The following is an 11,944-nucleotide window of genomic DNA, read 5'->3' as shown; positions in this document are numbered from 1 at the left end:
TTGAACAATTACAGCAAAAGCAATGTTGAAGGAGGGGGGGGGGGTACTAGTAACCTAGTACCAGTGTTATGTCGGACAATGGTTTAAATCAAAGTGACAGTCACCAATCATAACACCACTGAAGTTAGAATACTTAATTGTTAAAAAGGCACAAGACCAAAACAAATGTAAGTGCCCATTGAGGAAATATGAGCTTTAGGAAGATACAAATGTCACAAATGCCTTGAGTCATTAGTTTATTGTCGTTTACCAACATAAGACAGAGTTTACGTGGTAAACAGCCTCATCACCAGCAGCATCGATAGAAAGACATAAATCGGTTGAATAACCAGGAGAAAGGACGTCAAAGTTCATTCATGTTATGTGACTTGTAGGAAATGATCACGAGGCGGAGAGATCAAGTCGTTTTTGGGGTTTGAAAGCATCCAGGAAGAGCAGGTGAGTGTACACCTGACACCTGGATGACTTCATTGTTTGGAGGCCGGTCCAGGAGAGTCCTGTACCCGTGCCTGCCCACCCAGGAGCCGCTCCGAAGGCCTGAAGGGAAAGTCGTACAGAGGGACGTCCAAATCCTTCAGCTTCTCCTTACAGGTCTGCAGAAGGTCGTCTTACTCCTGCAGGTCACACACACACACACACAAGTTTATGTCATTCAGCCGACTGCAATTACTCTCAGAATTATTAAATAAATGTGTGAAAATCCTTTTAAATGAACTGACCGTACAATCTCGAGCCAAGTCGCTCTGTAAGGCGTCGATGGTGGCTTGTTTAGACTCCAGCATTCCCTACGAGCAGGAAAACACTTTCAGATAGTTGCTCTCTTTAGATTCTGTACCAGTTGATCCACGAGAGGTTTGAAGGTAAGACTGCTGTCGAACTAAATTCCCAGATCTTTATAAGATAGAACGTTAAAGTCGGGGATATTGCTCTATTTAAATGGATGCCAAGAAGATGTAAAAGAGATCGATAGGTTTTTGAGGATTAAACGCATTCAGTGAGTGATGTTCTGCAAAGTCTTCTACGTAACGTTACAGGTAAACTAATCTCGACATTGCTTGAGTTGGATACAGGAAGTGTGTCATCTGCATAAAAACGGAGGCTATTGGTCTGAGTTGGAGTGATGATATTGTTTATGTAGATTGTAAATAACAGCATAGAACCGTGTGGTACCCTCTTGGTTAATAAAAGGGTGGTTTAGTGAAGATCGCATTTCTTCTGTTAGACAAATGTGCTCTTAGCTGCACAAATGTTTGAATGCATTTCTTTTTTTAAGTAGTAAAAAACCGATACCTGGAGTTTGTTCGCGGCCCTGCTGCCTGCAGTTTGGTCGATGTTGGAGGCCGACAGTGCGGCGCAGAGCTGTGACTCCTTCTTCTCCACAGTTTCGGTCAGAGCCGCCAACTTCCTCTCCAGCAGCAGCTGCTTCAGGCCGCTCTTCTGCTGTATGTCCAGGATGACCCCCGTCTGCTTCTGCAACAGCTCGTCGCGCTCCTGCTGAACCTGACGAAAGCAAGAATATGAATCCCCGCCGAGCTGAATGACGGTGAAACGTGCGATGTAATAGTTTACCTTCTCGAACGCCTGCAGCAGCAGCTCGTGCTCCATCGACAGGTCCCTCAGCTCCTTTTCAAGGACCTTCACTCGCGCTTTAGTCGCCTGTCGGACACATTATCAGCAATTTAAAGGGAACATTTGTATGATTGTTGGGGTATTATGTTCTAAAGCAGCGGTTCCCAAACGTTTTAGGCCACGCACCCCCTTCTACATCCCGACCGGGTTCACGCACCCCCAATCCCCCACACCTTAGAAAAAAAGAAGCAACAGAGCCGATTTATAGCGCATAGAAATCGGACCAATGAGAGAACAGTTTGCTCGCGCGTGGCGTTTGTTTACAATATTTAGTCCGCTGTTAAATGTTGCAGTGTGAACACAAACCGAACAAAGGGGCAACTGCAACGTTGTATCATATTAATCCCTGAATCAGAACAAAGCAAACGAACTGAAGGTGTGAAAACGCCCTGAGACACTGCAACAAAGTTTCAATAACTTTCAGTTCCACAAGGCACCACACTTTGGGAATCCCTGTTCTAAAGAAATGTAACAATGTGAAAGATGGACAAATGTATTAAAATAGACTTGTTGTATGTCGTTTCTTTTTGCCTTTAAGCTCTGGTAGTAATGAGCACGAATGCACTATTTGTAACTCAGGTAAGATAGTGTTGTTCCAGATGTATTGGTGCTTTTTGAACGGTTGTGCAGTGAACGCACCACGATCTTGGTCTGCTTGTAGTCGTGCTGCTGTTTTTGTAACTCGGGAAGCTTCTGCTGGGCTTCCTGCAGAGCCTCGCTCAGACGTTTCTTCTCCTGCTCCGCCGCTGAAAGCTTTTTGTCCACTCGCGTCTGCAGCTTCGTCTTCATCGCAAGTTCATCCTAACAAACGACAGACGAACACATGAAACAAGTCACCGAAACAGAACTATATGCAAGTTTTCAGAACATCTTCACGACATGTAAACGTCAGTTTATGAGTCTTGATTAGTAACCAAACTAATTCTCTGATGAATGTGATACAATTCCAGTCGTCGTCTCTGTGTTTTTGCTCATCTGTTCAGTTTGCTTTTCTTTCTGTAGCGTCTCGTACCTTCAGCTTGTTCTGGTCCAGCAGCAGTTCCTTTTGCACAGCAGAGTAGTAATCGTCAGCGTGTCTGAGCGCTCTGTCGTGCTCCTCTATCAGAGTCTCAACGCGGCTTTTCATTCTGTCCTCGATGCCGTCGACCTCGGCCTGCCGCTTTTTCGCCTCCGCTTCGGTCATCGACTGCATTTTCTCGTGATATTTCATCGCCATGTCTGTTTGAAAAGCAACAGGAGGGAAAATGTTAATTCCAGGTTCTGACGGGAGTTTCTGAATTAAACTCAAGAGATTGGGTTTATTCACCTCTGATTATTTTATCACGCTTGTTTGCCAGCTCCATTAACTCCACCTGGTGCTTCTGTGGAGAATCACAAGGCGACAGGTCTGCGGTGAAGAGAAAACTAGAGACAAATGCAAGAACTAAAATGTAAAAATGAAGCCATCTCACCAGCTTCAGCTCCTTGTTGTTTTCGTTGTGGAACTTCTTCTCCCTGAAGTCGGCCTGCAGGTCGTGCAATTCCCTCTGAAGCCCGAGCTCCGACTGTGTGTGCTGGTTCTGAACCAGCATGGTCGAAGCGACGGCGTCCACCTTCAGCCCGGAGATGGTGCCGTGGTGTTCAGACAGGACGTGCTTCAGCTTCTGCTTGTACACCTGGACACCAGCCATCAAAAGGAGGTGAATAGAGGTCAGATTCAACATACTCTATTCAATCGGTTCGATCATGTCGTGATATTTATTTTACAGAATGTATGTGCGTGTGTGTGTGAGCAGCCCACAGTAATCTCCACTCGGTGGCGCTCCTCTGCCTCCTCTCTCTCCACGTGTCTGCTCCTCAGCTGGGCCTTCTGCTCCTCCAGCCTCCTCTTGCAGATTTCCCAGAAGTCCAGGATCTTGTCCCTCTCCAGCTGGAAGTAGCTCCTCTCCTCCCGCTCTCTGTCCAGCTCCTCTCGGAGGCGGACGATGTGCTCCTCCAGCTGGAAGGTCGCAGAAGACATTTGTGACAGTTAATAACTTTACGTACACTGTGCTGATAACGCTTACATACTTTTACTTAGGTAAGGTTTGGAATGCAGGAGTATTTTCACAGTGTGGTATTCATACTTTTACTGAAGGATCTGAATACTTCCTCGTCACTGATTACAGCTCACTCTCGGGACCTGTAAGTGGCCGTTACTGGACCACAAAGTGACCATTTCGTGAGCGTCTTTTCATTGGTAAATCAACGGCTTAACAGTTTTGAACGCTGTTTTAAAGAAATTGTTAAACTGAGATAAATGTCTCTTACTTAAGTTAAAGGTTCTGAAAACTTCTTCCACCACTGGGGGCCTATATACATGCATGCATGCATGCATACATACATGAACGTTATGCATGCGTACATGCATGCATACATACATGCATGCATGCATAACGTTACATACATGCATACATGTATGCATGCATGTATGTAACGTTACATACATGCATGCATACATGCATGGTTAGCCCTCCAGCTAGCGTTAGCTACTTTAACAGTTTCATAGCCTTGTGATGCTAATGTTAGCTGTGTTAGCATCGCCGTTCAGCTCTGACCTGATCCTTGTGATGCTAATATTAGCTGTGTTAGCATCGCCCTTCAGCTCTGACGTGATGCTAATGTTAGCTATGTTAGCATCGCCCTACAGCTCTGACCTGATCCTTGGACATCTCCTCCGTTGAAAGGCCGTCCACCACCGACTTCGCCTTCACGGCCTTTTTGCTTTTAGTCTTGGGTGGCTGGAGAGAAAAACACATCACCATGTAGCTACACGATTTCAAAAAACCCCTTTCAGTTAACGTTAGCTGAACCTAGCTTAGCTTAGCTGGTCTCCATGAGAAGCTGGCATCTGGCTGAAGCTACCACGTGTTAACTGTTCACGACACATAACGATGATATGAAAATAGTTTACTCACCATCGTCAAATATCGTAACACGTTCTCAAATGTTGGGAGCAAAAATAAAGAGCAGTTAGCCTGTTAGCTAACGGTCCTCGACTCAGAGCTAACAGGAGGTGCTGTCATGGCAACGTATCTTTTGTTGTCGCTTGTCATAGATACAGGTGGATAGACAGACACACAGACAATGTATAGTCTTAGATATATATTTATATTGTACATAGTACAATGCTTGTTTTTAAATTATCTCATTTGCTGTGGATTTCTAAAAGTGAACTTCCTGTTCCAGGGAATAACGTTCTCATGATGCATTTTTTTTCTTCATTGCTCATTTTATTCCAGAGAATATTAAAACACCACATCTCCTACCTAGGCTTTTAATTCGGCAACAAAACAGTTGTTTAAATAAAATATATTATTTACAATCTGCAGTATGTCAACTGTTTATTGGCTCAGGTGGTTCTATGACTTGTTTGTGTTGGTTGGCTGGCTGATCTTTGACAAATCCCCAAACGACACGCTGGCTGAGCCTCTCGTTGCTGGTTTGGCCTGAGAAAGACAAAAAATATATACGTAAACGATTAAACCAGTTGTTATACATACAGTAAAGAGAAGCAGCGTATCGAAACCAGTGAAACCAAACCTGAACACCCGTCTCACCTGAGACTCATGAGGCTTCCAGCCAATCATGTAGAGGATCTCGAAGGTGGCCGGGATGGACCCGTCCCCGTTACCATACATCTCTGAAACATTTCCAAACAAACAGACAATAATCAGGAAGCAACACTTTTGATAGAGCTAGGCTAGTAGTTCCCCCTGCTTCCAGTCTTCGTGCTAAGCTAATCTTTGTAGTGGTTGGAGGCTAACCAGAACTGCATCGCTAAATTGATAAGTGACTTAATGGTTTGATGAAATGGACCATTCCGCATCAGAATCAGAACCATTTTCTGCCAAAGTATGTTGCACATACAAGGAATTTGACCTGGTGGATGGTGCATAACAAACAATAGTTACATTGCAAAATACAAGACATGATTTAAAAATAGAAACAATGACATTTACAATAAAATATAAAAATATGGTCAATAAACAAATAAGAGTACATTAAAACAAGTATATTATTAAAGTGTCAAGTGCACGATGAGTACTTTTACTTTCAGTACGTAAATGTTCATATTTTTGTCAGTTTTTAAAATGCAGCACTATTATTGGAGTATTGTTAGACTGTGGTGTTATTACCTTTACTTAAAGAAAAGACCTGTGTACTTCTACCACCACAGAAAACTGGTATCGTGTGACTCAGCAAAGAAAGAAAACCAGGTGCCCAAACCTTCCAAACCTTCGGATCCCACACTGTTCTGAACTGTGAAGTTAACGGGGAAGTGCAGCAGCCGATCCACTCACCTTTATAAATGGCTGCTGCTGCTAATATGGCGTCTCTGTGCAGCAGCGACCTCCTGTTCCAGGCACAGTTACTCTCACCCATGCCTACAGAATATGGAAGTAAAATTGTTGTCAGACTTGGTTTGAACGGCCTGAAAACCATGAATTCATAGTGAATCACCAGATTTCAAATGAACACATTTTAATATCATGAAATAAATGCAACACCACACTTTTCTGATCTCAAACAATGTCAAGAAAAAGACATTGTAAGCTGCTCAAAAGGTACAGAAACTGCACTGGTGGAACATTCTAAGAGCTCTTTAATGCTACTTGGAGCTTCATTTCAGCATAAAGCTTTGATATCCAGCTGGATTCAGACTCTGCGGGAGTTTCGGGCCTTACAGTCGACCACTTTAAGACCGTTTGATGTTTGATGAATTAAACAAAGTCACATATTAACACAGAGCAGTTTTTCTTACCTTGAAGGTCGGTCATGACTTCAATGATTCCTGGATACTGAACCTGAACTTCATCAATGTCCTGAAACGGAGTGAAAGAAAGTCACGACTTTTATTAAATGAGTTAAAACATGTAAAAAAGGACGCACACGTGTTCTAATATCAACTGTTTTATTTTTTATATGAACGTGTCTATGTGACAAAATTTAGTTCAAAAAAAATCTTTTGAAGTTTTAAAACAAAATGAACCAAAACAAGCTTCCAGTGTGTTCAATCAAAGGAACTGGGATATGGAGGCTAACTGGGTCGGCCAGCGCTGGTGTTTCTCACCACAGTGAGCATGGTGAAGCCGGCCCGGCCCAGCAGGTTGCCCAGGTCTGTGACGGCGGTGTAGGGGGAGACGTGGGGGGAGAAGCCTCCCTCCCTCTCGATCTCGGCGAGCTGGAGGGAGCACCGCAGCTCGTAGAGGGTCTCCCCGCCCGCCATCGCCCCGATGAACACCCCGTCCGGCTTCAGCACCTGGTTGATCTGAGCGGAGGAGGAGGAGGAGGAAGAGGAGGATACAGTTGTAAACAGCTCAATCCTCCAGAAACTCTGGTATTCACAGAGGCGCCGAGCCTCTACAGCGCCGTGCAGCCCACAATCATTCATGCTGTTGATGATACGATATCATTCGTTTGTGCTCGGACGACTGAAAGTTTTTCCTCTTTTGATTCTCACCTGTTTTAGAGCTCCAGGCAGGTCGTTGATCCAGTGCAGACTGAAAGAAGAGAGAACTAAAAGTTGAATCAAACACACTGTAGACATTAAAAACGTGAGCTACCGATGCATCAGTGGAGAACATCTACCCGTCTACCGTGTCCTGTAGTTTAGAGTAGTCTGGATGCACCTGTTGTTTTGTTTTTGGCCAAAGTGGAGTGACTGCAGTACTTAAGACAGTAACTAGTACTACTAGTAGTACCACCATTGGGGGTTTCAGTTTTATCTGCACAATTCAAAAGATACACAACCATAACAAAGACAATTAATATATAGTGCAGGACTAAATAATGTTAAAATGTCACAACGTCAAAGAGAAAAGAAAACAGAAAACAATATGACGACATAATAGGAAAAGTTATTAGTGTTGTTTTTAACAGTTCAGACAAAGTAATTGAAGGAGAACACATTGGGCTTTGCAATATATATTTTCCTTCATTTATGGGGTTTTATGATTATTTAAAAATAATTAAATGAAAAAAAGTATATATATATATACAGTATATATATATATATATATATATATATATATATATATATATATATATATATATATATATATATATACACACACAGGATGTGTATATATATATATATGTATACGTCATAAAGAAGCGTGTTGATAAAATGGAGAGGATGAGGTGAAAAACAGGATAAAAAGGTAAGATTAATTAGTGATGTTTTCTTTTTTTGTTTTGAAGTTTATCAAGGAATATAATTATACGTAATTTTGTGAAATATTCATAAAGAAGTCGACGGCAACTTTTGGCAGTGAATTGGCTTAGCAGTGTCTTCCTCCGACTATGTGGAGAAAAGCTTCAACCAACATACAGAATGAAGTATTAATCACCTCAAGCTGCTCACCACCAGGTCAAAGGTGTTTTCTTTAAACGGCAGAAACTCCTCGTCAGCAAGAACGTGATGAGTCGGGATTTCGCCCCGTCTCGTTTGTTTCTGAAGATCAGAGACATCAATTAAATTCACATCAGTAGTATCCATTGTTATTCACGGTGTCATCAGTCCAGGATACCTGTAGTAAGTGATCATTTTCACCAGGGTTCATTCGTCTTCTGTCAAAAATCACATGATCACATAACTGTTGTAAACATAGAGGCTTTCAGGAAACCTGCCTCACACTAATGTGTACGTGATAGTTTTACGATTCGTTTCAACTCTCACCAGAGCTTTCTCCGAGATGTCTGTGAGGAACAAACGCTCCACGACATCCTGAAACACCAACAAGCACAAAACACAAAGTCATTTGTGGCAAAGCGGGAATAATTTCAGCATTTAACTCAAATAATGGGATTATTTGGGCCACTGAGAACCAGTGTTGCAGCTGAAACGAACATGCGAGTACCCACATGTACTGCCTGTACCTTGCTTATATGCTCTGCGATGTGACTTTTTCCACCGCCGATGTCCAGAGCCAGAGGAAACGTCCTGAGAAGACAGGACAGAAAGCAAACCTGTGTATGAGTGTGTTGGTGTGCGTTTGATCAGAAACCAGATGTCTCGTCATACACTCACCTCGTAATGTCATAGACCCGATCTGCCACTCGACTGCCAACCTGCAGAACAAAGATCAAACCTGTGTCACTGTGTTTGTATGGTTAAAATGTTCTGTCCAATGAAAACTACTCAAATAAAAACCTCAAAATTATATCTAACAAATACATTCAAATACTTAGGAATAGCAGCCAATTTTCATGCAATGTGTTTATTGTAAATAGTTGCCACTTAATTTTCTGTCAACCAGCTAATTGATTAATCGACTAACTGTTTCAGCTGTAGCCTACTTGTGTAAACTGTTGGGTGGTTTAATTAAAAAATAAACGTAATATTTCATAACCTGTTGGTGTGTTTTATGTGTAAAACCTGACATCCTCAACTGTGTACTTAAGTACAGTACAATAATATAACATAAGGGAAATTATGGGGTAAATGAACAGGATTACAGCAGCATAGTGGATAGTGCAAACAAGCGACATAGTAAAAAAAAAAGTATGATAAATAAGTAATAAAACAGTGAAGAATATTAAATAGGTAAAAAAATCCACAATAACTAAAATATTATACATGCAGACAGAATACTAGTATTGCACAGTGTGTTTATATCGCACAGATTTGAGCTACTTGAGTAAAAGTACTCTGCAGCAGGTGCGTACCTCGTCCCTCAGGTAGTCGTACTGGTCTCCGTCCTGCAGCGACGCTGCCCAGTTCTTCTGCCTCTTCTTCATCTCCCGGTTGAACACGTTCATGGTGCCTTTGCCGCCCGACGCCGACATCCCTCTGCGGGGTTCACACCGCAGTCTGCAGCCGGAGGACGTGATCCAGCTCCGGCTGGCCGAGGAGGAGGCTGCAGGCCAGGAGCCGGCTGCCCGCAGGACTCTCCGACACACTCCGCTGCTCATCGGTTTGCTGCTTCAAGGTCCCAAATTCAGTTGTGAATTTAAAACATTGTTTTACAACAGCTGAGCTGACTTCTTCCTGTCCTCCACACGGAGTGACCTCCTGGAAGAGGAGGAGGGAAAATGTGGAACTGGATTCTAACTGAGCTCGTTGGAAACAATGGAACTGGATCTCGTTGGAAACAATGGAACTGGATCATATAAACAATACTTGTACTTATACAAGTAGGGCTAAAACATATTTTCGACAACGGTAACAACGGTAAACAATGTGAAATTTATTCAATACGTGTTGTAATAGTTTTTATTGATGGACATGCAGAGGGAAAAGTCATATTTTGGAAACCATATCAGCGAGAAAGTGTTTTTTGAAGCATCTCAAGCCCCGTCGAGTCTCGTTTGTCCCACCTCGCTTGCCGTACCAAAAAAGGGACAGGAAGTTAGAAAAGGGCACCAAAGCGTTGCATGCTGGGAAAACACGTGTAGCTGAACACCAGAGAGGTATCTGTACATTTTGTCGTTAGTTTTTGAATTTAAAATGCTATTTAAACTCATTCATCATGTATTTTCGGATGTATATGTTAAGTATTGTGGGTTGGTTCAGCAGCTGGCTGGTTTTCCCGCCGTTACTGTCCGTATTCTCCGTTCGGACATTTTGTTTGCATGTTGTTTACTGAAACTGGACACATTATTTAAAAGAACAGGGTTGTAAACGGCTGAACAGTTCTCCCAGTGAATGGGATATTTAAATACTACACTACAAGTATAAGTCTTTACGTATGAAAAGTAAATTAGTCAGAGTGCAGTAAAATGTTACCTGTCTCTGCTTAATGGATTAATATCACTGCTGCATTAATGTTTATGTTGCTTTTTCCTGCTGTAGATGTTTTTAACTCCTTTACATCCTGTTGTCTAGTTTAACCTTCATCAAAGCATCATATTCTATTAGATTATCACATGTTCGTAGCGTCTCTGTCCTGTGAGATCTGTATCTTCTCAACACATAAGGAACATTTCATCCTTCAGTTCATAACAAACATTCAACATCAACACATCTGGAGATAGTAGGTTTAAACTGGACAGGAAGGAGATGAAAAACTAACTAAAGCTGTCAGACAAATGTAGTAGAAAGTACACTATTTACCTCTGAGATGCACAAGGCGTACTTGCATTCTCACTCAGGATTAAATCTGTGTAGGTTCCACCAACACCAAAACAATACTTTTTTCAATAACTTACTCCAGATATATGAACATGGTTTACATATAATAAAATATGCTAAAAGTTCTCAATTCTTAAATGTTATATAAACACAAGCTTGTCTGTCTGCTCTTTGGTGTTGTGGAGGTCGTGTACAGTGGGTTTATCAGAAAACAGTTGCTGGAAACAAACACTAAACCAAACAAAAAGTCCTTTACAGGCTGAGTAAAGGATCAGGTCGACCTGCATCATTATTCACATTGCTCATATGAATCAAAATACAATTAGTTGGAATCAAGATGCACATGATAAGAGAAAGAGGCTCGGTGCTTGTTGTCCATGTAACCTAACAATATGTCCCGTTCTTATTTGTCAGGTGACACTTGAAGCGTGCCACCATGTCGTCCAAAAAGAAGCCGGACGGCGATGACCGCTTCCTCCGGGTGCAGAAGGATCCCAGGTTCTGGGAAATGCCCGAGAGAGAACGCAAAATCAAGATCGACAAGCGTTTCCAGTCCATGTTTCACGATGACCGCTTCAAGGTGAAGAACACGGTGGACAAACGAGGCCGGCCCATCACCCAAACCTCCACGGAGGACCTGAAGCGCTTCTACAAACTCTCTGACTCAGAGGACGAGGAGGACGTGAAGAGCAAGAAGTCAGCAGAGGTCAAGAAAAAGAAAAAAGGGAAGGAGAAGCTGGTGAAGGCTGACGGAGAGGCTAAGAGAGGACAAGCAGTGCAGAGAAGAGATGGTGAAGGAGAGGAGGCTGAACGGGGCGTCAGAGTGGTTGAAGAGGGTGAGTAGATGTTTCTGGTGCAAGCTGAGCAAACGAGCACAGATTCTTTATTTCAACCAGCTACATGTCGTCAGCTCCACTCATCGAATCTGTGCTCATTTACTTTTTTGCATGAAGTTGAATCTGATTTAGAAAAGCGTTTATGAAGTCTTTATTAGTCAACAACATTTACACTGGAGCAGTCGTTGGCAATCAAATTCTTGTTCCTTCTAATAATGCTACAACAATATAAATAACCCAAGACAAAAAAAACATAAAGGAGACAGTTCAAGTGTTCATGTTAAATTTGGTCTTTAAAATACTTTTAGAAATACAAGTTGTTGTATTTTAGCAGAAACTCAGAACTGAATTCACTTAAATATCTATTTATTTATCGCAAGTAATG

At 42.3% G+C, this 11,944-nt stretch overlaps 3 protein-coding genes across 3 annotated transcripts in view; 1 reads left to right on the top strand and 2 right to left on the bottom strand.

Moving 5' to 3' along the window:
• Positions 1–221: 221 nt before the first annotated feature.
• On the bottom strand, positions 222–4,688 carry LOC306784410 (dynein regulatory complex subunit 4-like). The gene is made up of 11 exons (XM_079278388.1): positions 4,566–4,688; positions 4,305–4,388; positions 3,410–3,607; positions 3,081–3,284; positions 2,936–2,990; positions 2,642–2,847; positions 2,269–2,430; positions 1,570–1,656; positions 1,291–1,500; positions 720–785; positions 222–614 (listed from the first exon to the last, which is right to left on the bottom strand). The coding sequence occupies exons 1-11, from the start codon at positions 4,566–4,568 to the stop codon at positions 609–611; spliced, it is 1,281 nt and encodes a 426-aa protein (XP_079134514.1). The 5' UTR covers positions 4,569–4,688; the 3' UTR covers positions 222–608.
• A 191-nt stretch (positions 4,689–4,879) lies between these two features.
• Positions 4,880–9,651, bottom strand: ndufaf5 (NADH:ubiquinone oxidoreductase complex assembly factor 5). The gene is made up of 11 exons (XM_079278395.1): positions 9,319–9,651; positions 8,681–8,721; positions 8,530–8,593; positions 8,330–8,377; positions 8,001–8,104; positions 7,112–7,151; positions 6,722–6,919; positions 6,413–6,473; positions 5,952–6,035; positions 5,208–5,290; positions 4,880–5,096 (listed from the first exon to the last, which is right to left on the bottom strand). The coding sequence occupies exons 1-11, from the start codon at positions 9,562–9,564 to the stop codon at positions 5,010–5,012; spliced, it is 1,056 nt and encodes a 351-aa protein (XP_079134521.1). The 5' UTR covers positions 9,565–9,651; the 3' UTR covers positions 4,880–5,009.
• A 358-nt stretch (positions 9,652–10,009) lies between these two features.
• LOC306785073 (ESF1 homolog) overlaps positions 10,010–11,944 on the top strand; it is a 6,187-nt gene continuing 4,252 nt past the window's right edge. The window contains exons 1-3 of the mRNA XM_079279297.1: positions 10,010–10,062; positions 11,138–11,559; positions 11,868–11,875. Of these exons, the coding sequence (XP_079135423.1) occupies positions 11,160–11,559; positions 11,868–11,875 (408 nt within the window). The 5' untranslated portion in view covers positions 10,010–10,062; positions 11,138–11,159. The remainder of the gene's footprint in view (positions 10,063–11,137; positions 11,560–11,867; positions 11,876–11,944) is intronic.

Source organism: Melanostigma gelatinosum (genome assembly GCF_949748355.1).
Source record: "Melanostigma gelatinosum genome assembly, chromosome: 11".
NCBI classification, from domain to species: domain Eukaryota; kingdom Metazoa; phylum Chordata; class Actinopteri; order Perciformes; family Zoarcidae; genus Melanostigma; species Melanostigma gelatinosum.
Note: the sequence above shows the minus strand (reverse complement) of the source record. Positions and strands in the feature narration are given on the sequence as shown.

Coding starts and splice junctions, on each gene's coding strand:
- LOC306784410 (XM_079278388.1), bottom strand. Junction 2,848..2,935: donor GCGTGATAAAATAATCAGAG/GTGAATAAACCC, acceptor CTTTTCAAACAG/ACATGGCGATGAAATATCAC. Junction 1,657..2,268: donor ACAAGCAGACCAAGATCGTG/GTGCGTTCACTG, acceptor TGTGTCCGACAG/GCGACTAAAGCGCGAGTGAA.
- ndufaf5 (XM_079278395.1), bottom strand. CDS start 9,564: ATGAGCAGCGGAGTGTGTCGGAGAGTCCTGCGGGCAGCCGGCTCCTGG. Junction 8,378..8,529: donor TCGCAGAGCATATAAGCAAG/GTACAGGCAGTA, acceptor TTGGTGTTTCAG/GATGTCGTGGAGCGTTTGTT. Junction 6,920..7,111: donor TGCCTGGAGCTCTAAAACAG/GTGAGAATCAAA, acceptor TCCTCCGCTCAG/ATCAACCAGGTGCTGAAGCC.